The sequence below is a fragment of the Thunnus albacares genome, chromosome 15 (genome assembly GCF_914725855.1).
Source record: "Thunnus albacares chromosome 15, fThuAlb1.1, whole genome shotgun sequence".
NCBI lineage: Eukaryota > Metazoa > Chordata > Actinopteri > Scombriformes > Scombridae > Thunnus > Thunnus albacares.
The window spans coordinates 26,529,841-26,555,814 of NC_058120.1; the positions used below are offsets into that span (position 1 = coordinate 26,529,841).

The window sequence follows — 25,974 nt, forward strand, 5'->3', positions numbered from 1 at the left end:
CTTCATCATCACTTCATCACTTGTCAGTGTGATACTAAATTCTCCTCCATTATTTGATTTTTCTGATGAACCAAACATTGATGTAGCAGAATTTTGTTTCCATTTCAGTCAATTTTATTTCAAACCTTAAACTTGTATATAAATTCTTTCACACAGTTTTTGAGAAAAATCCATTTTTAGTGATCGTTTTTGATATCTCCTTTAAAGTTTCTGTTTATCCAACAGTTGCTGTGACTAGATGTCAAATGTTCTAATTTTCCACTCTGGTGACTTTTCTTTTATGTCTTTCAGAATCTATCTGGAGAGAAAAGTTTCCTCTAAATACAAACGTGTGTCCAGCAAGAGGATGAAGCCATACAATCGTATTGACTCTAAAAAGAAGTAAGACTTTACTAACAGCAAAATGTTACTGCATTCTTAAATATTTTGTACGAACACACACACACACACACACACACACACACACACACACACACACACACACACTGATTTCCTTCTCTGAGATGCTTGATAAATATAGACCTGGACCAGCTTTGCCTCTCTGTTGCTTATTTTCTTCCGAAAAAATCATTTATCATGTCTTTTGATTGAAATAATGTATATATGTATACGTATATGATGGTGCAAGGTTAATGTTAAGGTGAGAAGTAGGTGGAAACTACTTTAAAAACTTGTGTGACAAAAGAAGATAAATCATTCAGTCAATCACTCAGTCATTTCATGTCTGTGCTTTCTTTCTTGTCTAACAGAGTCTCTATGGATAGCGGATCCTCTGAAACCAGCTGTGTGTCCATGAAGAGTGACAGGTCACGAGGTGTCGTTATAATCTTTAAAGGGTAAGGGCCTGAATAAACCAGGAATTTAAAACATTATTATTCACAGTGAATTAAATCTAATTCTATGGAGTCATCATGATCAGTGGATATGGTTGAGCGATCTATGCTTCCACCATACTGTTCTTTTGTTTGATACTGAAAACAGAATGTTTGCTTTCCTCTATCACTCAGGTATGAGATAAACACTGATTGTTGTGTCTAGACAGGAATCTCTAAACACATTTAGATATTGTTTAGGAATTACTAATATTGTGAGATTATGGAATATGATGGTTGATTTTGAGTTAATAGGACTGCTGGAGTATGAATTTGTGAATCTCTAAAAGTGAAAAGTGAAGGTGGAGTTGTTCAAATATAGTGTAAAGTGTAAATGTGGGTGGAAGATGTCTGACCAAAGCAAAAACTGGCATTTATTTATAAAAGAATACAAATTAGAAAAATATGTTGAATATAATCTGTCTGAAAGTAAATGATCACTGTGCAGAGAAAAGACGTGGCATACTGACTCAGCATTTTGAAACTGTGTGCTGTGTCAATTATGTTCTGTGTTTTTATCAGGGAAGAGGAAAAAGACGAGCTCCCCATAACCCAGGAGCTTGTTGTTGGAAGTAGTGCTGGGATGGAAACAAAGTCAACACCAGTGGCTGTCCTGACTAGTCTGCTTACAACTATCCAGCCTGCAGACGCTTCAACTCATCCTCTCCCTGCAACAAGAGACAAAGCTAAAAGCAAATGTGGAACAAAGATGTTCAGAAAGGTCCGAACCATGTTCAGGAGAAACGAGGAGTAAGTTGCATTGGGGTTTTCTGCAACTTTGTACTTCTACTCCGCTACAAGTACTTTTTACTTCACTACATTTATTTGACAGTTTTACACAAATGAAAACATGCTAAGCTTATAATAATACAACACAAATAACAAATAAACTTCTCATGGTTTCATTCAATAAAATTATCACAAAACAAAGGAAATATTTCCTCTCCTATTAATCATCTCATAACTCCTCAGTAGGCTTGATTACTGTAACAGTGTCCTCACAGGTCTCCCTAAAAAATCCATCAGACAGCTGCAGGTGATTCAGAAGGCTGCTACTTGAGTCCTCACTAAGAAGAAAGTGGATCATATCACTCCAGTTCTCAGATCTTTACACTGCTTCCTGTCTGTCAAAGTATCGATTTCAAAATACTACTGTTGGTTTATAAAGCTCTGAATGGTTTAGGACCAAAATACATTTCTGATCTTCTGCTATCTTATACACTACCCAATCAATCAATCAATCAATCAATCAAGTTATTATTTGTCACATATAATCATTCAAGACTGCGGCTCACTCCGCATGTCGAAGTGTCCTTAAACAAGATACTGAACCCCAAATTGCTCCTCATGGCTGTGCCTTCAGTGTATGAATATGTGTGCGAATGATTAGATCCTCCTGATGAGCAGGTTGGCACCTTGCATGGCAGCCTCTGCCATCAATTGGTCTCAATTCTTATACTTCTAGTATAGTGCAGCATTGACCATGACATCCTAATCAATGGTCTTGAAAAGTGGGTTGGTCTTTCTGACTGTGTGTTAAACTGGTTCAAAACTTACATCAAAGGGAGAATGTTTTATATCAGCCTTGGAGATCATGTGTCTTAGAAATATGACAACTGCTATGGGGTTCCTCAAGGGAGCTGCTTCGGTCCGTTATTATTCTTACTGTACATGCTGCCACTTGGTGACATAATCAGAAAGCACAATGTATGTTTCCATAGTTACGCCGATGATACACAATTGTACATATCCGTAGAACTGAATGATGCTGCAGCTATAAACTCCATGCCCAACTGTCTGTTAGTAATAAATAAATGGATGAGCAATAACTCCTTGAAATTAAATGAGGATAAAATTGAAATCCTTCTTGTTGTCCCCAAAACAAAAAGAGAATTCCTGTTTAATAATCCGGGGAAATTAACTCCCTGGATTAAATCTGAGGTCACAAGTCTTGGTGTTATCTTAGATTCAGATCTAAACTTCAGTTCCTGTGTACTGTATTTCTGATATATATAAGTATTGATTCTAATTTTTGTATTTTGTATATTTTTCTCTAATACTCATAGTGCTTCAGTGCTTGAGATGATGACTGGTGATGAGAAATAAATTAACTATGAAAAATCAGTTTGGGACTCTCTGCGTCTTGTTTAACCAAGCAAAGGGCTGTTACAACCTCCACCACTGGATGAACCTACCACTCTCCATTTTGGGCAGAATAGCCACTGTTAAAATGACAATATCTCCTAAAATAAATGATCTATTTTCAATGATTCCAACCCAGTCTACCCACAAAAGTTTTAAATCTCTTGACTCAATCATCTCCAAAAAAGACACCAAGAAATAAGCTTGCCACTCTGCAAAAATCAAAAACACAAGGAGGCTTGGAAGCTCCAAATTTTTACCATTATTCTCTGGAAAATCAGCTTCAATATATATACAAATGGATCCACTCCATTCAATCAGATAACACATGGTTAGATATAGATCATACAGTTTGTAAAGACATTCAGTTTTCAGGTATACCATTTCTCAGCCAGACTATCAAAAGCCATCCATGTTTTATAAGACACATGTTTTGTGTGGCAATTTGTTTGCTGTCAGCTGATTTCTGTCACGTGGGGGCAGTGGAAAACACAACAAAACTGAAAACACAACATTGACTTAGTCTCATCTTTTAAATTGTAAAGTTGAACTTAACAAAGAGATGCTTGTTTACACATCCAGGAGACACAGAGCAACATTAGCATTCATTTATTCTGTCTAGCGACTGTAAATCCAATATTCACTCTCTTTAATCTCTGTTTTGGTCTCCACCAACTTCTAAGTAAAATATCTGACTTGCTAGCTGTATCTCAAAATGACTGATATTGAAATGAATAATGCAAGCTGTATTTTTCCACTGTGATTATTGTGTCTATCAGCCTGTTTTGCATGTCACTAAAGGGATGGCACTGTTGAGAGCTACTTCCTGCCCCTCATCCCTAACTGATTGCCTCAAAATTATAGCAGCTTTAAGAAAGTATTTGATTATGTGATTATGTGAAGCACTTTATGACTTATGACTTCATGGCCTTAAGGTGATAACATCATGGATGTATGCATCCATGGACAACATAGGCTTACGTTTTACATGTGTATTTTGCAAGTGACGTTACCAATGTATAGGCTACAATGCAGAGAGACTGATTGGGGACTTTCCTGCATTTCAGGAGAGTTCACCAAAACAGCAGCTCTCTTGGCAGCGGATGAGAGTTTACTTGTGTGTTTTTATTTGGTAAGTAACCACAATGGACTTTGAACTAAATATCAGCGTACAATTTGGGTTCCTGTTTATTTTCGTCTTCATGCATTTTTATTTTTTTATTTTCTCCCGAGAGAGAACCATTTATATTTGTGACAGAATGGGAGTAGCCTAAAGTCTCCCGAGTTTCTCATCACTTCCTGATAAGCGCTTGACTGGATTCCCACAGGATTGTCTTCCACCTCAGAGGTGTTTTATACTTTGACAAATCATTTGAAACGCATCCTCAGTGTATCATTATCATTTTCAACGTCTCAACATGTTAGTGGATGTCTTGTGTTAGTTTTAATAGCCTAACCTGTGTTCGTGTTCAAAGGGTGTTGTAGATTTTTCCAACTGCCCTCCACGTGAACGCGCACTCACTTCAAGCTACGAGCCACTCGCGATGTCTGCGCGCTACACTTCTGTTTAAATATGTTTACCCAAAGCAGTCTTATTATCTTCAGTTTACTGCAGGATGAATGAATAATGGAAGAATAGTAAATCGGGAGGGAGATGTTTTATGAGAGATTTCGTGTCACTTAGTTTCACTAAATTCAAGTCCCCTCTTAGGCAATATTGAACAATTCAAGTTGCGACACAAACAAAATCTCTTTGCTGACATATCTGAATCCTCTTTGTCACCAGTGGCAACAGGGGAGAGACTGAGGGGGAGTCATATTTTGTTGTGTTAGTTTTTACACTTAACAAAATCTGAACTTGGGAAAGACAAACCAACAAGATAACGTTGGTTGGTAACACTTTATAATACAGCCCGCGTTTTACGGTGTAACTTCCCATCTCTTACCATGTAATTTCCCGGAACTTACGGTGTAACTTCCTTGTATGAATCCATACATATAAAATACTCTCCGGTTCTTACTGGTACTTAAATGTAGGTACAGCGGAAGAAAACGAAACAACGTCAAACAAGGGAGTAACAATTGGGGTTTTAAAATGTAACTTCCCAACATTTACCATGTAATTTCCCGGAACTTATGGTGTAATTTTCTCGTATGAATCAGTACGTTACATGTGTATATGTGTACTAAAATTAAATGTTTTTGCTCGTGGCAGTTATGACAATCATTTTTCTTATACATGTGTGTTTGACAGGCAAGCTTCACCCACACTCAAGAGATTTATTATGCTTATGTCTTCTACTTCATTGTATGAATTTCAATAGAACAAGTCGAGAAATGGGTCTATACTTTTGAAAATTGGCTCTTAGCAGCCATGTTGGTCCAGCACTGCAACAGCTCATAACAGGCAATCTTACCTCTCTCCAGTGCACAGCTATGAAAGGCTTGTATTGTCATCAAGGATGAAGAAATAACAATACAGTAATGTGATAATATACATAGTATATCTTTAATTGCACAATAACAAGGTACACAGGAAGTTATGAAAAACGATTTTATTCTTTAATTACACATAAACCACAACATATGTGCTGTTCTCCCAGTCTTACTCTATAGGTACAGACTAGTTACCCTATAAGTACATGGTAACAACAGGGAGCGGGCTGGATTATTAAATTCACAATGTTCCCCAGTCCTTACTCTGTAGATACAGGCTAGTTACCCTATAAGTACGTGGTAACAACAGGGAGCGGGCTGTATTAAGTTCACAATGTTCCCCAGTCCTTACTCTGTAGGTACAGACTAGTTACTTTATAAGTACATGGTAACAACAGGGAGCAAGCTGGATTATTAAATTCACACTGTTCTCCAGTCCTTACTCTGTAGGTACAGACTAGTTACCCTATAAGTACGTGGTAACAACAGGGAGCGGGCTGTATTATGTTAGTAAGTTAGCTGTGTGGTTCTGTTACCTTTCATGTCACAATCTAACAACATGCAACGTGTCATTAACAACACACTGGACCAACATTTTGAACAGACAATGAGAAAACATTATTGAGCATGATTAAATAGAATATGTTTCATTTATAACTTCTTAACTATATAAACTACTATTATACAATATAAATATTCTATATAAATTGTACTATATAAAACTTAACAAAAACTATATATAAAACTTAAACAACAAAATAACTCTTAACTAATCCATCTATCTTAACTAATCTATCAAAATGTAGGTGTAAAATAATTAATTTTAGTAAAAAAACAAAACAAAAACAAAACAGGAAACTATGTTTAAATTGTAAATGTAACAGACCAAGAACAACAACAACAACAAAAACAATTTTCAGGTACTTTGTTCTTATGTTCTACATCGCCACTTTAGTGGGAGGAGTTCATCATTTCTTGGCAGTCTTTTTTATTTTGTTCTTCAGTTCAGGGCAGGAATCCACAAATCCTGTAAACTGCAATGTGAAATCTTTTAGGGTTGTCCCTTCAGTGCGGGTGGAGACACTTAAGTTTTCCCCTCCTGAAGCTATATCCACCTGTAATCACAATTATTGAAGTGTATTACAGTATAGTGAAGTCTAAAACACACATGCACACAACTGTTACATAACAGCATTCATTACATTAACCCCACCCCCCCATCCACACACCCACAATTAAAAATGATAGTTACAAGTTATTCTGATATTACGTAATTTGTAGTAGTGAATAACATTTTAAAAACAAGCACAATGGCACCACAAATACAGGTATAACATTTTCACATGCAGTGCACATACTGTACCTCGGAAATGATGCTTGTCAGAGCCATCGTTGTTCTGTCCACATGACCCATGGTTTCAAGGCCTGGGAGAAAAGTTTCCTCTAAACACAAACGTGTGTCCAGCAAGAGGATGAAGCCATACAATCATATTGACTTTAAAAAGAAGTAAGACTTTACTAACAGCAAAATATTACTGCATTCTTAAATATTTTGTACGAACACACACACACACACACACACACACACACACACACACACACACAGCAACTGAGATCAAAACAAAAATCTTGGTATCAACTGTGTGCAGTTTATAGTATATTGTTTGTTTCTGTGTGGAACAAGTTATAAAACCAGACCTTCCCTTTACAAACTGTGTGCATTGTTGAATTGTGTGGATTTAATTTTGATAATAGACCAGAACCTTGAATGGCAGCTTGCTGCTGAGTGAATGAGCAGTAAATTATAAAGCACTTTGGATAAAAACATGAAACCATTTACCATTTATAATTAGTTTTTACTTTGTGGTTTGGGTTAAAAAACAATACTTTCATTAAATTGAGAAAAACACAATTTTCTTGCTTAAAAGAAGCCAACATGGATTGTTGGTAGGAAACAGGAAACAATATAATATTAGCAAGGCAAGTTTATTTATATAGCACTTTATCATAACAGAGGTCATTCAAAGTACTTTACTGGCAAAAGAGAAGAAAGTAAAAGGAGATAAAAGTATAAAATGAGATCAATAAAAGTAGAAGTTTGAAAGCGAATTAATAAAATAAATAAAAGAGAAGCTGTGTCTGACTGTAGAAAAAAACACAGATTCTGATTGATCCTGTTGGTGTGTTAATGAAGTTATTACTGCTGGTAAAGACAAATGAACTCAGGACATCTAGTGGTCACATCAGGCAGTGCAGAGTCTGACATGAGAACACAAACTGGACACAAACCTAAGTACAGTCATGGTGTCAGTGAACTTCATAGACACAATCAGACAAGATTTATGTCTGTAGGGAAGGTGGGCTGATAATTACTACTCATTAACATCAACATTCATGAACTCATGAATTGGGTTTCTTCATTGTCTGAACTTGTCAGTGTGATACTAGATTCTTCTCCATTATATAATTTCTCTGACGTATATCAGACGTTGACGAAGCAGAATTTAGTTTCCCTTTCAGCCAAATTCCTATTATTTCATCCCTATTTATATATTTATATATTATAACATAACAATGATTATTACTTGCAGGAAGCCAAACTTCAGTGGATCTCTCTTCTCACATCCATTGAAGAAGGTTGCAGCAGCTGATTATATATATATATATGTGTGTATATATATCTATCTATATCTATCTATCTATCTATCTATCTATAATCGATCTATCGATAATTGATCTATCTATAATCTTCACCATCTTAGTCTAACATTTGCTAATTAGTACCAAAGTACTGGACAAATTAAAATTTTACCTGATGACAGTAGATGAAAAGTGAAGAAATAACCAAAGTTGTTACAATTCATCCTGAGATGATCCTGAATGTCTGAACCAAATTTCATGACAATCCATCTAATAGAGCAGTGTTCTTCATTGAGCGGCTCGCTAGCCTCAATCAACTCACATCACAGCTAATAATTATAAAAATTATGCTCATTGCTCTCAGTGTAATAAAAGCTTCACAAGTAAAAAGCCATTAATACTTTATCTAACAACCACAATTTCATGTCAAAATATTATTTATGTAATTATTTGTTATTTTTGTTTCTATTGAGATATTATTGAGGTTATATAACGACTTTGCTGTTTCTGCTCAAGAAACGATATTTAGTTATATTTAAAATATAAATTAATTAATCCCAACTAATCCTGTTATGAATGTATTATTTTTTTAAATAATATATTTCTTTAAAAGAAATTCTTTAATAATGAAAAAGAACTGGGGAAGGAACCCCCAAACCCCCTCCTGGATCTTTAAAACCTTAAGACCAGAATTTGGCAGCAATTTAAGTAACAGTGAAGATATAAAACCTTGACATAGATTTAGATCATTTTCTCAGATGACAAGGTGTTGGCACAATGCTGGAACAAAAAGTGATGTGATAGATAAATTTATTGTGCAACATACACAAAAAGCTCTTGTTGTCATTAATCCCCGTCCCCAAAAAAGGACCACAGGACTTAACAACTACAGACTCATTGCCCTGACATGTATGGTCATGAATTCCTTTGAGTGCCTTGTGCTGACTCACCTCAAAGTCATCACAGACCCAGTCCTGGTTCCCATGCAGTTCACCTACAGAGCCAATAATAGAGCTGAAACCGACTCTGATTTCACCTCTTTTACTTCTCTCTCATATCACATACAGTGCTGAAAAGTAACTAAGTACATTTACTCAAGTACTGTACTTAAGTACAATTTTGAGGTACTTGTACTTTACTTGTGTATCTCCATTTGATGCTACTTTATAGTTACACTCCACTACATTTCAGAGGGAAATATTGTACTTTCTCCTCCACTACATTTATTTGACAGCTTTAGTTACTTTTCAGATGAAGATTTGACATAAAATAATACATTTTGATTCTAACTGTTGTTTAAATTGTTGCTCTTTTATTTTCTTTTAAAAGGATGTTGTGCACTCGGTGTGAAAGGTGCAATATAAAGTGTACACTTATATATAATATGATAATATAATACTATTACCATTAATCTACCACAGTATCTAAATTTGTCTCCACATCAATAAACTAAAACATTTAAATGCCCTGACGTGTATGTGTTAGTGAGTGTCCGTTTAGATGCAGCTGTTAATGTGACTAATGTGGCAGATCTGTACTTGTCAGATTAATGTCTGAATCTGACCAATAATGTCGTTCAGGGGTCACTGAATGTAATCCAGGATTTTGCAGAAACATCAGTAGGATTACTGATGTTCAGATTGTTGTTCACAGCTGCTGTGTGTCAGATTCTTTCCTTTGACTTTATTAATACCTGCAGCATCACACAGCGGCAGAAACGATAAATGCATCTTTAAACTGAGAGAGAGATGTGCGCATTTACGCACGTGGCACAGCAACAGTAACTTCATTAACACCCCAACAGGATGGTAATTATTAATGTTCTGTGTTGTGCTATACATCAGACCGGTCAGCCAGATGTTACACACTGATTCCAGGTTTATACAGTGAAATTGTTTGTAATAAAACAGCCCTTCTGGATCAATCATGAGCTCCATTAGGCACAAAATGACATTTCAGTTTGGAGGCATTTTCGGTAAACAGCTGCATGTATTTATGACACTCAAATAAGATGGTGATGATGAATGTCAATAGTGTCTGACTATCATGTCCCGTTCAATTAATCCCAGACCGATTTAAAGTATACATGTTGAATATAATAAGTGTACTGTTTAAATGTCATTGTTACAATTTAGTATGAAGAAATTCATCACATCGCTCGATGGCATCGATCAGTTTACAGTGAACTAGTTTAACTTTCACTTTTGGAGGAACATCGAAAATAACTTGTAGGTATCCTTTAATCGTGGATTGTTTAAATTTAAGAGGGCAGAGTTTTATCTGAAAAGTCAGGATATCAGTCTGATATGAAATACTGTCGAATAACTTTATTCTAAATTGTACTTTCGCTCAAGGAAACAACAACATAACTAAGAAGAAAAGGGTGTGTGTGTGTGTGTGTGTGTGTGTGTGTGAGGGGGGGGGGGGGGGGGGGGGGGAACTGGTTCTTGTTGACCCGTTACATCGTTGTTCTGCAGCCGTTGATTTTCGGTCCTGTGTTGCAGTGTGTTTCACTCTTTAAAGGTATTGTAACTACGCTTTATATGCTTTAATGAATCTTCTTGCCAGTCTTAATATATCGTATATAGGATTTAGCAGTAGAAATCAACCGTTAAAGTGTAACATATCATTTTCTTTTTCAGCAGTATTCCTACAACAGTCGCAGTACAATCTTGCAGAGAACACACTTGCCGGTTTACGTGGCATTAGTTAGCAGAGCTGCACACAGAGCTCTCCAAAATCACAAATTAACTTTCGTGCCTCTTTCTCTATTTCTCATCTATTATGTAACTTATTGAAATGTCCGTCAAAAACCAGCTGTTAATGTGGTTCAGGTCTGTAAGGGGTTAGAATAATGTCTGTTCAGGTATTACTGAATGTAATCCAGGATTATTGTGTGATTATTAGGGCCTGAGCACAAAGTGCGAAGACCCTATTGTATTTCGTGTGTTTGTTTCTTTCTTATTCTTTCTTTATTAATCTTTATGGTATCGGCTTCAAACTTTAATGCATGGCTTATCACACTGTGCTGAACAAAAGTTATTAAAAACTTTGTAATAACTCGAACGGTTTAGATTTAGTAAGCCCTGAAAGTTGTAGTGCGACATCACACTTTACAATGTAAACCAATGGGGAGGCAATCTCTGGACATGGACTTTGTGCCAAACTGGGGCGTCTGACGTCATGGGATTTATGAAGCTTTATCACAAGAAGAGTACTCTGAAATCCTTCTCTCCAGCTGAGAGGGAGAGAGAGAGAATTGGGGGGGGGGGTCATCCGGTGCGTGGGCAGGTCATCCAGTGCATGGGTTGCTGTGCACACGGAGATGGGGTGTAGATGGGGGGGGGGGGGGGTGTCTAAAGTAAACATCTACATGCCTGTGACAGAAGCCCTTGGACTGCGCCACACTCCACTTACTTAGTGTTTCTACACATCTGACAGCAGTGTTCAGTCTTTACTTTTTTCAAGGAGTACATGTGCTCCTAAATGAAAAAGAAAACAGAAGAAAACAATTTATTACATACATATTTAAACTCTTTGTGTGTGTGTGTGTGTAAATCAAAATGTATGTGTTTTTAGGGGTGCTCGATTATGGCAAAAATCATAGTCACAATTATTTTTGTTCAATATTGAGATCATGATTATTTAACATGATCACTTTTTGCCAGTTGCCGATGTTGATATATGCACATATTTTTTCCCACTTGGCTGAGGAGACTATTACACGTGCAATCATATATTGTACTAATGATCAAGAAAGACTATAGCCTATATGAGGGAAGAACTTTAATGCTGAGCTACTGAACTCCAGTCTTCCTAAGTTCTTCATTCATATATTGTCTTTCTTGATCATAGTATAATCTATGCTTACATGCATAATAGCCTCCTCAGCCAGCTGGTAAAATTATGTGCATATATCGGCAATCGGCCACAATGAGTTGAAAATATCAGCATATCGGATATCAGCAAAAATCTAATGTCGTGCATCCCTAGTTAAAAGTCTTTACATTCCTAAAAATAGACTTGATGAAAATTAGGAAATTAATTTGTTTTACACACAAACTCATCAAGAGTTTTCAATTTACTAATTGAAATTCAAGTGAATGGGCACAAAACTTGCATGATTTTTATGACACAGGTGTGAGCAAGGCAGCCATGTCTCACCCTGCAGAAAATGGCTGCAAACTGTCTGAATAGCGCCCCCTACGAAATTTCAGTAAAGCAGCCCCAACAGCCGTCTGAAGACATCTACATGCCCGTCACAGAAGCCCTTCGATTGCGCCGCGGCCCGACGTGCGCAAGGGCGAGAAGGACCATTCAACGCTGCTTGCAGCTTTAATTTCCTTTGAGTTTGTGAAATATCTGCAGCATCACATGGCGGCAGAATCTCCTAAACACGCCAAGAGGATCTATCAGAATCTAACGATAATTAATGTCACGTTTTTCCTTCACATCCGACAGGTCATCTGTTAGGCTACACACAGATTCAATGTTTATACAGTGAAACTTGAATAAAGCAGCTCCATCGGAACTGTCATGACATTTTATTCTAAAAAACTGAAAATCCAAACCTTGAACAGTCTATTTAATCGTTAAAGTAACTCATTAAAGAAGTAGTTTTCAGAGCAACAAAGACTGGACGGTATATCAGCTGATCCATCATAGTTCAGTAACCATCCCTGATACATGACAGTAGAAGCTGCAATGGATCAGGGTTCATCCAGTGCGTGGGTTGCTGTGCACACGGAGATGGGGTGTAGATGGGGGGGGGGGGGGGGGGGGGGGGGGGGTCTAAAGTAAACATCTACATGCCTGTGACAGAAGCCCTTGGACTGGCCACACTCCACTTACTTAGTGTTTCTACACATCTGACAGCAGTGTTCAATCCTTACTTTTTTTCAAGGAGTACATGTGCTCCTAAATGAAAAAGAAAACAGAAGAAAACAATTCATTACATACATATTTACAATATATAACATACATATTTAAACTCTTTGTGTGTGTGTGTGTGTGTAAATCAAAATGTATGTGTTTTTAGGGGTGCTCGATTATGGCAAAAATCATAGTCACAATTATTTTTGTTCAATATTGAGATCATGATTATTTAACATGATCACTTTTTGCCAGTTGCTGTGCACACGGAGATGGGGTGTAATCTACATTTGCAAAACCAACCAGTTAGTCCTCATCCTTAAAGTCTTTTCTCTTATAAAACTGAAAGTACTGTATGAAAACTATTTTGATAAAGCATAAATATCACCTTCGTGTCACTTGTCCAAGTAGTGCTGCGTCTTCTAACCACAGTCATAGTGGACAAGCAACAAAAAGAGTTGAGTGAGATTCATGCTTTATCACAAGTGTTTTCTAACAACAACAAAAAGATGTTAAGGATATGGTATAACTGGTTGGTTAACCACCCCGCCTCCGTTAAAGCAAATAGTTTTCCTATCGGAGAGGTTACATTAAAATCTAGTCTTCTGTTATTTATGCAAAAAATGCAAATTTGAATAATTCACCACACTTAGTTTGCAAGAAAACTTGTAGGCTATATACTGGTTTCTGTCAACACTTCAAGTTAGCACTGGTCAGTCTCATGTGTCCATGAACAAACTGTATGAGAATTGTTCTCTATATATGCCTGGAATCTGCTCCACAGACATAAAACACATCAAAAGTTAACTGTCTTTCAAAAAGTCAAAGAATTTCACATAGATGTGTCTTTTAATTATTGCTATTTTGGAATCTATTTGATTTTTTTTCTTTTTGTTTCTATCTTGACCACTTTGTTTTTGTTTTTGTAAGTTTTTATTGTCCACCTTTCACTTATTTTCTAATTTCTACATTGATTGATTTAGCTTTTTATTATTTTATTATTTTAAATTGTTGTTTGCTTTATAGTTGCTGTTGTTGTGTGGACCCCAGCAGGGATGTCTTAACATTACTATAGGCCTTGGGACTATGGACGTTTTGGAGGATGGACGTTTTTACGAAGAGTGTTGAAGCACAGCAAGAGGATTGACTCCTCATCACATCTGCCCCCACATCACAGGTAGCTTACCCTCCTACATCTTGTTTACTGTGTTTTTTTTGTTTGTTTGTTGTTTTTTAAGTTCATGTTTCATGAGGCCTCTGGAGGCCCAAGGCTTGTGCATTAAGGCGCCACTGGAACCAGCGACCAGTTTGTGGAAACTAATGGATATCCAAATACAGAATAAAGAGATGGGATAAGGTTCAATAAAGAGTGAATCCAGATGTAATTCACTCAAATTGTGAACAATATTTTATTTTGATGTTAAAATACAGTCAACATAATAATGTGAGCCATATTTGATTTTAATGTTATACAGGGTTCTTTGCTATTTGGATTGGTCTATTATGAACTGTTAACAGGCTGCTCCTGACTTGTCTGGGTTGCAGAGTTATACTTAATGACCCAGGTGATGATGAATGTGTGTAGAAAAGCAGCAAATTCTTACATTTGAAAATGTTGCCAGCAAATGTTTCAGTTTATGATCTTTTGCTTGACACACACTGTCAGATCAGTGTGCACAACATGTTTTAAAAGTTGTCATTCTAGCATTAATTGCAGAGATAGCAGTTTAATTGATAACTGCTCTCAGCCCTCATGTATTCAGTGACTAGTGAGGAAATGCAGAGAAGCTGTGTCTGACTGACAGCTGATATGAATGGTAATAACTTAATGAAGTTATTACTGCTGGTAAAGACAAATGAACTCAGGACATCTAGTGGTCACATCAGGCAGTGCAGAGTCTGACATGAGAACACAAACTGGACACAAACCTAAGTACATTCATGGTGTCAGTGAACTTCATAGACACAATCAGACAAGATTTATTTCTGTAGGGAAGGTGGGCTGATAATTACAACTCATTAACACCAACATTCATGAACTCATGAATTGGGTTTCTGTTTGCCATTTTACTTATAATAGTTGGGTGTGTTTGTGTGCAAGTGTATGCTTGCAATGAATGAGTGTGAGGAGACAGAGGAGGGGGTCCATCCCTCTGAAACCCCTCTGTGTGGGCAACATGACAACCAGACCAAAGCTCAGAGGTGAGATGAGGATCTCTGACTGTTTAAAAAAAACTTTTTCTCTGTGAGATTTCTCCTGTGTGCTCCTGAGTCACAAATCAGCAGCAACATTACTCCACCATCTTTAGTCAGAGTCAAAGATGTGTGTGGTTGTGTGTGTGTGTGTGTGTGTGTGTGTGTGTGTGTGTGTGTGTGTGTGTGTGTGTGTTGTGTTACAGCCCAGAGAAGCAGCAGATACCAGACTCTCAGGTATTCAGTAAACCTATGGTGCGCGTTCAGGCTCTATCCAGATCTGCCTCACTGTCACGGTAAGTCACCATTCTGTTACTTTATAATATTAGTATCTATGTTGGTTAACGTGCTGCTTTGCTCTGTGACCTGTGTAAACAAGGAATAACTGTTCCTCTATTCAATACATCTCTGGTTTCAGCAGCTTGTTTTGTTAGCTGATCATATTTACATTTATCTTTTCTGTCACTTGTATCCACACTGACAGACACTTGAATCAGTAAAATCAACTGACTTTTCTTCAAGATCAAAATGACCACAAATGTTAGAGCCAGAAATGATTCAGTGTGAACAGAAAACATTATTCCTGAACTTTTCTGATGTCTATCTGGTAGTTGTGTATCCAGCAGTTGTTGTGCCTGGATGGCTGATATTCTCATGTTGGGTCTTCTTGATGAATATTTTTTCTCAATCTGCTTTGCTGTGGTTTCATTTATATCTTCAATAACTAGAAATACGGAGTTTTATTAAATGTTAGTTAGCAGAGAGAAAGGTCAGTCCTTCTATTTTCTATACTCATAAATACTCTTCAATCAGTCTGCTCTGATTGTAATAATAATAATAATAATGATGATTAAAATTTCTGTTTTATTCCAGCACTTGATAACAACAACACAAAACAAATCAATAACAACAGAGCCTGTATTTATCAAACTGCTAAAAGTAAAAATTTGTCTTAAGTGAAAGATAAAAGTTGACAAACTTGAGAATAAAAATTATTGATCAAACTTGTGTTGATATAAAATGTTGTTAAATGTCAGAGAGCTGCAGAGGTCTGTTAAGTTGGTTCAGAGTAGATCTTAGATGACTGCAGTACAGAAAACAGAGCCGAGCCTCCGTTTTCTGTCTGATTGTACAAAATATAATTGATTGTGATGAATAATATGTTAAGCAGCATCATTATAAATAGAGAAGTTTTAGTCTTTTATTTGTCTTTGAACATTTGACAGGATGTTACATCACTTTTTCCTGTTTTTTAGCATTTATCAACAAACAATCAGAAAACATCTGGTGAATCTGTCAACATCATTAAAATCATTCAGTGGACACAGAATCAAGAATAAATCTGACATTGATTTTATTTGCAGTCACTTTCTAATCATCTTTATTATCTGAACTTGTCAGTGTGATACTAGATTCTCCTCCATTATATGATTTCTCTGACGTATATCAGACGTTGACGAAGCAGAATTTTGTTTCCATTTCAGTCAATTTCCTATTATATCATCTATATTTATATATTTATATATTATAACATAACAATGATTATTATTTGCAGGCGGCCAGACTTCAGTGAATCTCTCTTCTCACATCTATTGAAGAAGGATGCAACAGCTGATCGTGATTCAGTCTTGTCTTCAGACAGTTGGTGAGTCAAACCTGTAACTCACATATTGATTCTTTAACACACTTTTTGCAATATATTGATGAAACTGTCAACATAATTATAACTCTGTGTGAGAAGAGGAGAGAAATCATTGAGTGGCCACAGAATCAAGAATAAATCTGTTATTGATTTTATTTGTAATCACTTTATAAGCATCTTCATCATCACTTCATCACTTGTCAGTGTGATACTAAATTCTCCTCCATTATACGATTCTCTGATGCACCAAACGTTGATGAAGCAGAATTTTGTTGTTGTTGTTTCTCTTTCAGTTTCAATTTCCTATTATTTCATCCATATTTATATATTTATACATTATAAATATATTAGATTGTTGTTCATTTCACATTCATTATTCCTGGAGGTTTAAATATTTCCCACAAATAAATTGAATTTATAATTATATATGTTCTTGCAGAATAACATACCACTGAATAAACTGTAAGAATGATTTAAAGTATGTACAATATGGCAGATCCATATCATCAATCCATATCTCTGATTGGTTATTCCTTCATGTGATCACTTGAGAGTTGCTCTTACTGTAAATGTTACTTTTACACTTTGCTTTAAGTTGTCTCTTGATAAATGTGTCTTATTGTTCAGACTCAGCAAACAGTTGTTTTACTCCTCAGTTGTTTCTTTACAGCGTTCTGAAGTTTGATAAATACGGGTCCAGACCTTATGGAGACATAAAATTGTGTATCATCATCACAATAAGTGAAGTCTACATTGAGTCTGTGGAACAAAATGATGTTGGTTCATATTAATTTTTATATGAAACCATTTTAATTGTCTTGTTTATTTGAGGTTGTTTTTACAGCCACATACATATTAACTAACTATTGAAGACAATCTGAATATATCATATATCTCCTTCCATGTGTTCTTATGTCTCTGTCTGAACGCCACCTCCTGCCAACTCCTTACAACACCTCTGATCTCCTAAATATCAGTACAGATAGAAGTGATTTCCTCAGTTAAGAAAGTTGATCAAATGTTTTGTGCTCCTTGTCCTAAAAGTGGAACCAAATTTGCATCACTGAGAGAATTTTTGTCCAGTTGGTAGTGATTTCCTTCTCTGAGATGTTTGATAAATATAGACCTGGACCAGCTTTGCTTCTCTGTTGCTTATTTTCTTCCGAAAAAAATCATTTAAGGATCCTTTTGATTGAAATCATATACAGTCACACATTAAATCCATAACCTCCTTTGGATTATTTCACACACTTTTTCATATTTGAAATGAAGTTGTTGTTGATTGTAATGTTTATTTTCATACTTATGAAGAAGTGTCATAACTATGATTATTATTTGCTGCAGGCTGGACTCTCTGGAATCTCTCTCCTCAGATTTAAAGAAGGATTCATTTCGGTCTTCAGACAGTCGGTGAGTCAAACCTTTAACCCGTATATACAATCTTTCACACAATTTTTGAGAATCCATTTTTAGTGAACTTTTTTGATATCTACTTCAAAGTTTCTGTTTATCCAACAGTTGCTGTGAATAGATGGCAAATGTTCTAATTTCCCACTCTGGTGACTTTTCTTTTGTACAGCTGTGTGTCCAGGAAAGAGAAGGCACGTTCATATGATTATGATATTGACTTCAAAAAGAAGTAAGACTTTACTAACAGTAAAATGTTACTGCATTCTTAAATATTTTGTAAACACACACACACACACACACATAACTCACAGCTTAAATCTTGGTACCAACTGTGTGCAGTTTATAGTAAATCTTTTGTTTCTGTGTGGAACAAGTTATAAAACCAGACCTTCCCTTTACCAACTGTGTGCATTGTTGAAATGTTTGGATTTAACTTTGATAATAGACCAGAACCTTGAATGGCAGCTTGCTGCTGAGTGAATGAGCAGTAAATTATAAAGCACTTTGGATAAAAACATGCAGCCATTTATCATTTATAATTAGTTGTCACATTGCAGTTTGGGTTAAAAACACTACTTGGGTTAATGTGACAAAAACATCAATAACTTACTTAAAAGAAGCAAACATGGATTGTTGGTGGAAAACAGGAAACAATATAATATTAGTAAGATGATGAATATTTATAATCTTCACCATCTTAGTCTAACATTTATTAATTAGTACCAAAGTACTGGACAAATTAATATTTTACCTGATGACAGTAGATGAAAAGTGAAGAAATAACCAAAGTTGTTACAATTCATCCTGAGATGATCCTGAATGTCTGAACCAAATTTCATGACAATTCATCCAGTTTAGACATTTAACTGTGAATTAAATCTGTCAACCTCATGGTGACACTCAAAGAACAGTCAGAGGATCAACAAAGTCAGTAGGATTTATCCTCTGGGGATCATGAATGTTCATCTAATAGAGCAGTGTAAGTACTTTATCAAACCACCTGTTCAATGAGAATCAACATGTAGAAAAGTGACATTTTCATCTGCTTTGCCCACAGTGTCCCATCCACCACCAGTATGTTTTACACAAACACAGCACGCTGGTAAGGCTAATAAAATGAAAGCTGTCTGAATGTAATCTAACTTTTTTATCTTAGTTTTCCACGTATCCTATCCTCTGCTCATCCCAGTATTAAGTTCTGCATGTTTTTAATTCAGATTGTATCGGCTGCATTACATATTGTATGTGTTGGATGACAAATTAGTGGGTAGATTTATTTAATGGTTCAGGTGGATTTTGTTGTTTTGTGATAGAAGTGGCTCTCTGACTGACTGTTTCCTGCCAGTGCAGCTTCCATGAAAAAAATAGTGAAGACATTAAATTATGTGGACATCAGCTTGGTGTATTTGTATAATTGTACTTGTCTGAAAAACAATAGTAATGTTTTTAAAATAAAACATTTTGATGACAAGAAACAACTGAACTTGTCAGTGTGATACTAGATTCTCCTCCATTATATGATTTCTCTGACGTATATCAGACATTGACGAAGCAGAATTTTGTTTCCATTTCAGCCGATTTCCTATAATTTCATCTATATTTATATATTTATACATTATAACATAACAATGGTTATTATTTGCAGGCGGCCGGACTTTCGTGATTCTTCTTCCTCAGATTCAAAGAAGGATGCAGCAGCTGATCGTTATTCAGTCTTGTCTTCAGACAGTTGGTGAGTCAAACCTGTAACTCACATATTGATTCTTTAACACACTTTTTGCAATATATTGATGAATCTGTCAACATAATTATAACTCTGTGTGAGAAGAGGAGAGAAATCATTCAGTGGCCACAGAATCAAGAATAAATCTGTTATTGATTTAATTCATAATCAATTTATAAGCATCTTCATCATCACTACATCACTTGTCAGTGATACTAAATTCTCCTCCATTATTTGATTTTTCTGATGCACCAAATGTTGATGTAGCAGAATTTTGTTTCCATTTCAGTCAATTTCATATTAATTCTATTCCATCAGAAAGAAAAACAAGTCTTACATCTTCAAGAATCAGGCAGAGAAAGCAGTGCTCAGTTTAGTTTTGGTGATGATCAACTTCAGGTTATAGAAATATGTAAAAGTTTATAGATTTTTTTTGTTGTATTTTGGATTATGCTTCAGGAATATGATGTTGTTATTGTTGTTATAAAAGATTCAAGAAAAAAAGATTTATTCAAATGACGATCAGATATTCTTTGGGAATTCATATATTTGCACCATGTTAATTGAGATGTGGGGTTGGATTCATGTTAGATGGAAGGCTAGTATTGTGAGTTTACAATAATACAGTATTTGATTTACCAAGAGTTGTTAAAATATAATGTAAAAGGTAAATGTGTACAAAAATGGGCAGAAGATATCTGGCAATCACCAAAAATTGAGATTTATTTATAAAATGAATACAAATATGAAAAATATGTTGAATATAATCTGTCTGAAAGTAAAAGATCACTGTGCAGAGATAAGATGTGGCATACTGACTCAGCATTTTGAAATGGTGTGATGTTCAAATTATGTTCTGTGTTTTTATTAGGGAAAAGGAAAAGACAGCCCCCCCCACCACCCAAGAGCTTGTTGTTGGAAGTAGTTCTGAGATAGAAACAAAGTCAACACACCTGCCAGAGGCTTTCTAGACCAGTCCAACTACAACCATCCAACCTGCAGATGCTTCAACTCCTCCTCTCCCACTGAGCAGAATCAGAGATATCCTCTTCTTTAATTCATATTTTCTTCTTCCTTGTTTAAACACGGTGCCTACTTTACCCAAAACTGAAACTTGTTAAGTATAGGTGATGTGGGTAAAAATTTATCACTGCCAGCTTGACTGTCTTTTTGCCTTACAGTAAAACTGATAAGCTCGTCTTTATGGTATTCTGTATTCTCACTTATGTATTGATATATATCTCCTCTTTGAAGCAGGTCTGATGCTTTGGGGTCTGTGCTCTGTGCCTATATAAATGTAAAGTTGTATTTGAGTTGCTAACACTATATGCTATATTTAGCTACGATTAACAAGTATCAATGACTTCAAAACAATTTTTCATTGTGAAAAGTTTGCTTGCATCCGTTTGTCTTCCCTGTTTTTCTCAGCTGGATGACAGGAACTCATCCCAATGACATATTGCCAAAATCTTCTCTCTAAGTTTTATCAAAAATAAACAAGGATAACTTGAATTTCTGGATTTCTGCAGGTAACTGATATTAAAGGATTTCTGGTTATTTCATTTAATATAATAGTTTCAGTCCGTTATTGCTAGCTGCCACTGAATGCAGCTTTGAATATTGTGAGATTACTGGTGCCAATATTAGTAATTGTTTGTTAATTAGATACAAAAAGCATTACACTAAAACTTAATTAAGCTAAGAACCAGCTATGATCACACTGTGATTGACTGTGCAGCCTTTACAGTCTGTCCTCTGTTAAAATGTAATGATGAGTTTGTGTTGTAAGTTTGCACTTTGTGTAACGTCACCAAGTCATGACTCAGCCAGTGTTTGTACTTGCACTTTATGGATTACTGTCCCTGACTACTGTCCTTTTTATCCCACTGCTTCATTTATTATGCTGAAAATGATAAACTACACCCCTTGTTGGATTATTCTGCTGAGAATAAAATCAAGTGTTTATACATATGTTTTGTTGTTTGTGTCATTTGGAAAAAGTGATTCCTCCATGAAGAGACAAACACAGGATGAACGTCGACTGGCATTAAAATGTGTGTTTAAGCTACTTTATTCATCAAACCATTCTGCAGCTTCTTGAGTAAATTTTACTTTCATGTAAACATGCTTGTTTTAAGATAACAAAATATGCTATAATATGATGAAAACATCTTTCATATTTTTTAAATTCCAATCAATTTTTTTGTCCCAATTTAGACAATGTGGTTTAAAATGTGGGACAGTCATACAGTGCTGATTGAAAGTTTATGAACCCTTCAGAATTTTCTGTATTTCTGCATAAATATGACCTAAAACGTGATCAGATATTTACACGTCCTAAAACTAGATAAAGAGAACCCAATTAAACAAATGAGACAAAAACATTAAACTTATCCATTTATTTATTGAGGAAAATTATCCAATATTACATATTTGTATGAGGCAAAAGTATGTGAAACCTTGCTTTCAGTAACTGATGTGACCTCCCTTTTCAACCAAATGTTTCTGTTAATCATTTACCAGCCCTGCACATCAGCTTGGATGAATTTTAGCCCATTCCTCCTTACAGAACAGTCTCAACTCAGGGATGTTGGTGGACTTCTTGGCATTAACTGCCTGCTTCAGGTCCTTCCACAGCTTTTCTATAAGATTAAGGGCGGGACTTTGACTCGGCCATTCCAAAACATTATCTTTCTTCTGCTCTAACTATTCTTTGGTAGAATAACTTGCCCGTTTAGGGTTGTTGTCTTACTGCATGACACACTTTATGTTGAGCTTCAGTTCACAGACAGATACCTTGACATGTGCTGGTACAACTTAGAACTCATAGCTCCTTCAATGATTGCAAGCCGTCCTGGTCCAGAGATACTGGTCCTGGTTCATGATACTACCATCACCATGTTTCACAGATGGAATAAGGTTCTTATGCTGGAATGCAATGTTTGCTCATCGCCAAACATAATGCTTCTCATTCAAGCCGAAAAGTTCAACTACGGTCTCATCCATCCACAGAATATATTTCCAATTGTCCTCTAGTTTATCCACTTATCTTGTAGAGAGAAGTGGCTTTTTCCCCTACAACTCTGCCATACACACCATTGATGTTCCATGTTCTCCTGATGGTGGACTCATGAACATTGACTGTAGCCACTGCAGGAGAGGCCTTTAGTTCCCTACACGTTACCCTGGGGTCCATTGTGGCCTCTCGGACTATTACGCACCTGCTCTTAGTGTGATTTTTGTTGTTCGACCATTCCTGGGGAGAGTAACAATGGTGTTGGATGTGTTCCATTTGTACACGATTTGCCTGACAGTCGACTGGTGGAGTCCAAACTCTTTAAAAATGTTTTTTTTTAACCCTTTCCAGCTTGGTGAGCATCAACAACTCTTCTTCTAGGGTCCTCAGAAATATCCTTTGTTCGAGCCATGTTTGAAGCTCACACTTTGATATTGAAGACCCAGATTTCTCTTCTTTAAATAAGGCAGGGCCTCCCAGACTCACACTTGATTGATTGAAACACCCGACTCTAATTTCCTCTTCAAATGAACTGATAATCCTAGAGGTTCATGTACTTTTGCCACGCACAAATATGTATCTCATTTGTTTAATTGATGTCTCTTTATCTAGTTTTAGGACTTGCATGGAAATCTGATCACATTTTAGATCATATTTATGCAGGAATAGAGCAAATTCTAAAGGGTTCACAAACTGTCAAGCAGCACTGTTTACATTAAATTGGTGAAATATGCATTTAAGTACATTGGATTAAGTAATTGGATTAAGTGCCAATTGCAGAAATGGTCCCACATTACTCTAATTCACCCTGGATGTGAAAATTATGCAACTATAGCACCTGTTACACCTGTTCTGTGGCTGATTTTATTTGTAAAGCTTTGAAAAGGAGGCAAGTTTCTGTGTTTTGCACACAACCTAATTTATGTTCTTTTTTGTCAAATTTTGTTTTTTCTACTGCAATATTTGGTGTTTTGGGGCTAGTTCGGCACTTGTCTGCAGTGGTGGACGAAGTACTCAGATTCTTTAAAAGTATCAATACAGCAATGTAAAAATACTCCATTATAAGTAAAAGTCCTGCATGAAAAATCCTACTAAAGAGATGGACACATTTGAACTTATAGGTGTCCCACATTACAATAATTCGACTTATAAAATCAGGAATGTTTGAGGGAATTTGGGTAACAGTGTGTTAACATTACAATATTATCAATATTGTTCCAGTCATCCCAGAAAGATTTAAATTGTATGTGCTGAACAGGCTATAATAAATGTCATTGTTTGCAAATGTAATATGAAGAAAATCATTGTACTGTTCAATGACATCATCGGTTTGAAATGGACCAGCTGTACTTTCACTTTTGGACGAAGTATATAAAATAAAGAATATAAGTGTAAGTATCCTTTAAGGCCTTTACACACTGGACACAGAATTTTATCTTAAATATCAGCATATCAGTCAGATATGTAATACTGTTCAATAACTTTATTGTAACTGTACTTTGGCCGAAGGTAACACCATAATTCAGAAGAAAGGAGAGGTGTTGAAATAAACCAGGAGGAGACACTGGTTTCTATTGACGTGTTACATCGTTGGGTTGTAGCAGTTGACCGTCACTCCTGTCACGCAGTGTGTTTCATCCTTTAAAGGTATTGTAACTACGCTTTATATACTTAAATGATTCTTATTACCAGCCTTAATATATCTTATTTAGTATTTATACAAGCCTGTGTATTTGCGTTATTCGTCATTAAATCGCTATGATTTCCTCTCACGTTTATTTTAACTAATCAAAAGAAACACCGTGTTGCGTTGTTAATTGGTTTAGGGCTTTAGTCAACTTTTTGCCTGCGTGAAACTACAAAATAATCGCCAATTAAAGCAAATCTTAGTGTTGAAGTAACAGAGGTCTGTTATGAACTTTAGTCCCAGTAGCGTCGTTAGGGTCGATTTTGAGAAGCTCTTTGCGCCTATAAAACCTTTTATTGTATCAACTGGACTTTACCCGGAGCACGTGAGGAAGGGGGAGAAATATGGTTCAGCACAAAATAGACGCATACAGGTCACGAATGTATTAAGGATGCAGACAGTCAAGTTCATTTTTATGGTGAGAAAAGCAATGTTTCAGGGTTTTCTCCACATTTCAGCGCAGACATTTGTCCATAATACAATCTGGAAGAGAACGCACAACCACAAGAATAATGTCTGTTCAGGTGTCACTGAATGTAATCTAGGATTGTGTGGCTGTGTGTGATTATTTCTTTTGAGTTTGTGAAATACCTGCAGCATCACACGGCAGCAGAGTCTTAGTCTCCAAACTGAGAGACGCTGTGCACATTTACGCACGAGGCACAGCAACGGTAACTTCATAAATAAGATCAGAATCTAACGATAATTAATGTTACGTTTTTCCTTCACATCTGACAGGTCAGCTGTTAGGATACACACAGATTCAATGTTTATACAGTGAAAATGGGATAAAGCAGCTCCAACAGACCTGTCATGACGTTTTATTCTAAATAACTAAAAGTCTATTCAATCATTAAAGTCACTCAATAAAGAAACAATCTTTAGTTGCCCCATAAGTTAGTTGTTGCCTGATTGGACAGATAAGCCGAACATATCAACACTCACAGTAATGTCAGCGTTATTATTGTGTTCTGGGACTTGATGAACTTTTTAGTTCTTCTGATACATCTGGACCTGTTTCCTACTGGTTCATTTAAATGGTCAGTTCACTTTTCTCTCTAACCTCTAGTAGTATCTCTCCATTCAGGCAGTCGTAATCTTATTTGTCCAGGTTCTGTCTCTGAGATTGTTGCTTCCATCTCAATACTGTGGCATCTTAACACACTTTGTTAGTTTAGTTGTTTTGCTTCCAATGTAAATATACAAAAAGTATTTATATTAGTTTACATTATTTATCCTGCTTAAAAAGCCTCAGATCTTTTCAAACCGAAACGCCTCTGAATTTGATGTTATTTGACTAAAAACTACGCATTTTCACACAATTTTGGACTATTATCATTG

The 25,974-nt window shown here is 36.0% G+C and overlaps 1 protein-coding gene across 1 annotated transcript in view; it reads left to right on the forward strand.

Annotated features, from left to right (window-relative positions):
* Nucleotides 1-25,974, forward strand: part of LOC122998243 — a 171,533-nt gene that overhangs the window by 136,685 nt on the left and 8,874 nt on the right. Inside the window, exons 38-40 of the mRNA XM_044375019.1 lie at nt 292-381; nt 15,362-15,451; nt 18,142-18,207. Of these exons, the coding sequence (XP_044230954.1) occupies nt 292-381; nt 15,362-15,451; nt 18,142-18,207 (246 nt within the window). The remainder of the gene's footprint in view (nt 1-291; nt 382-15,361; nt 15,452-18,141; nt 18,208-25,974) is intronic.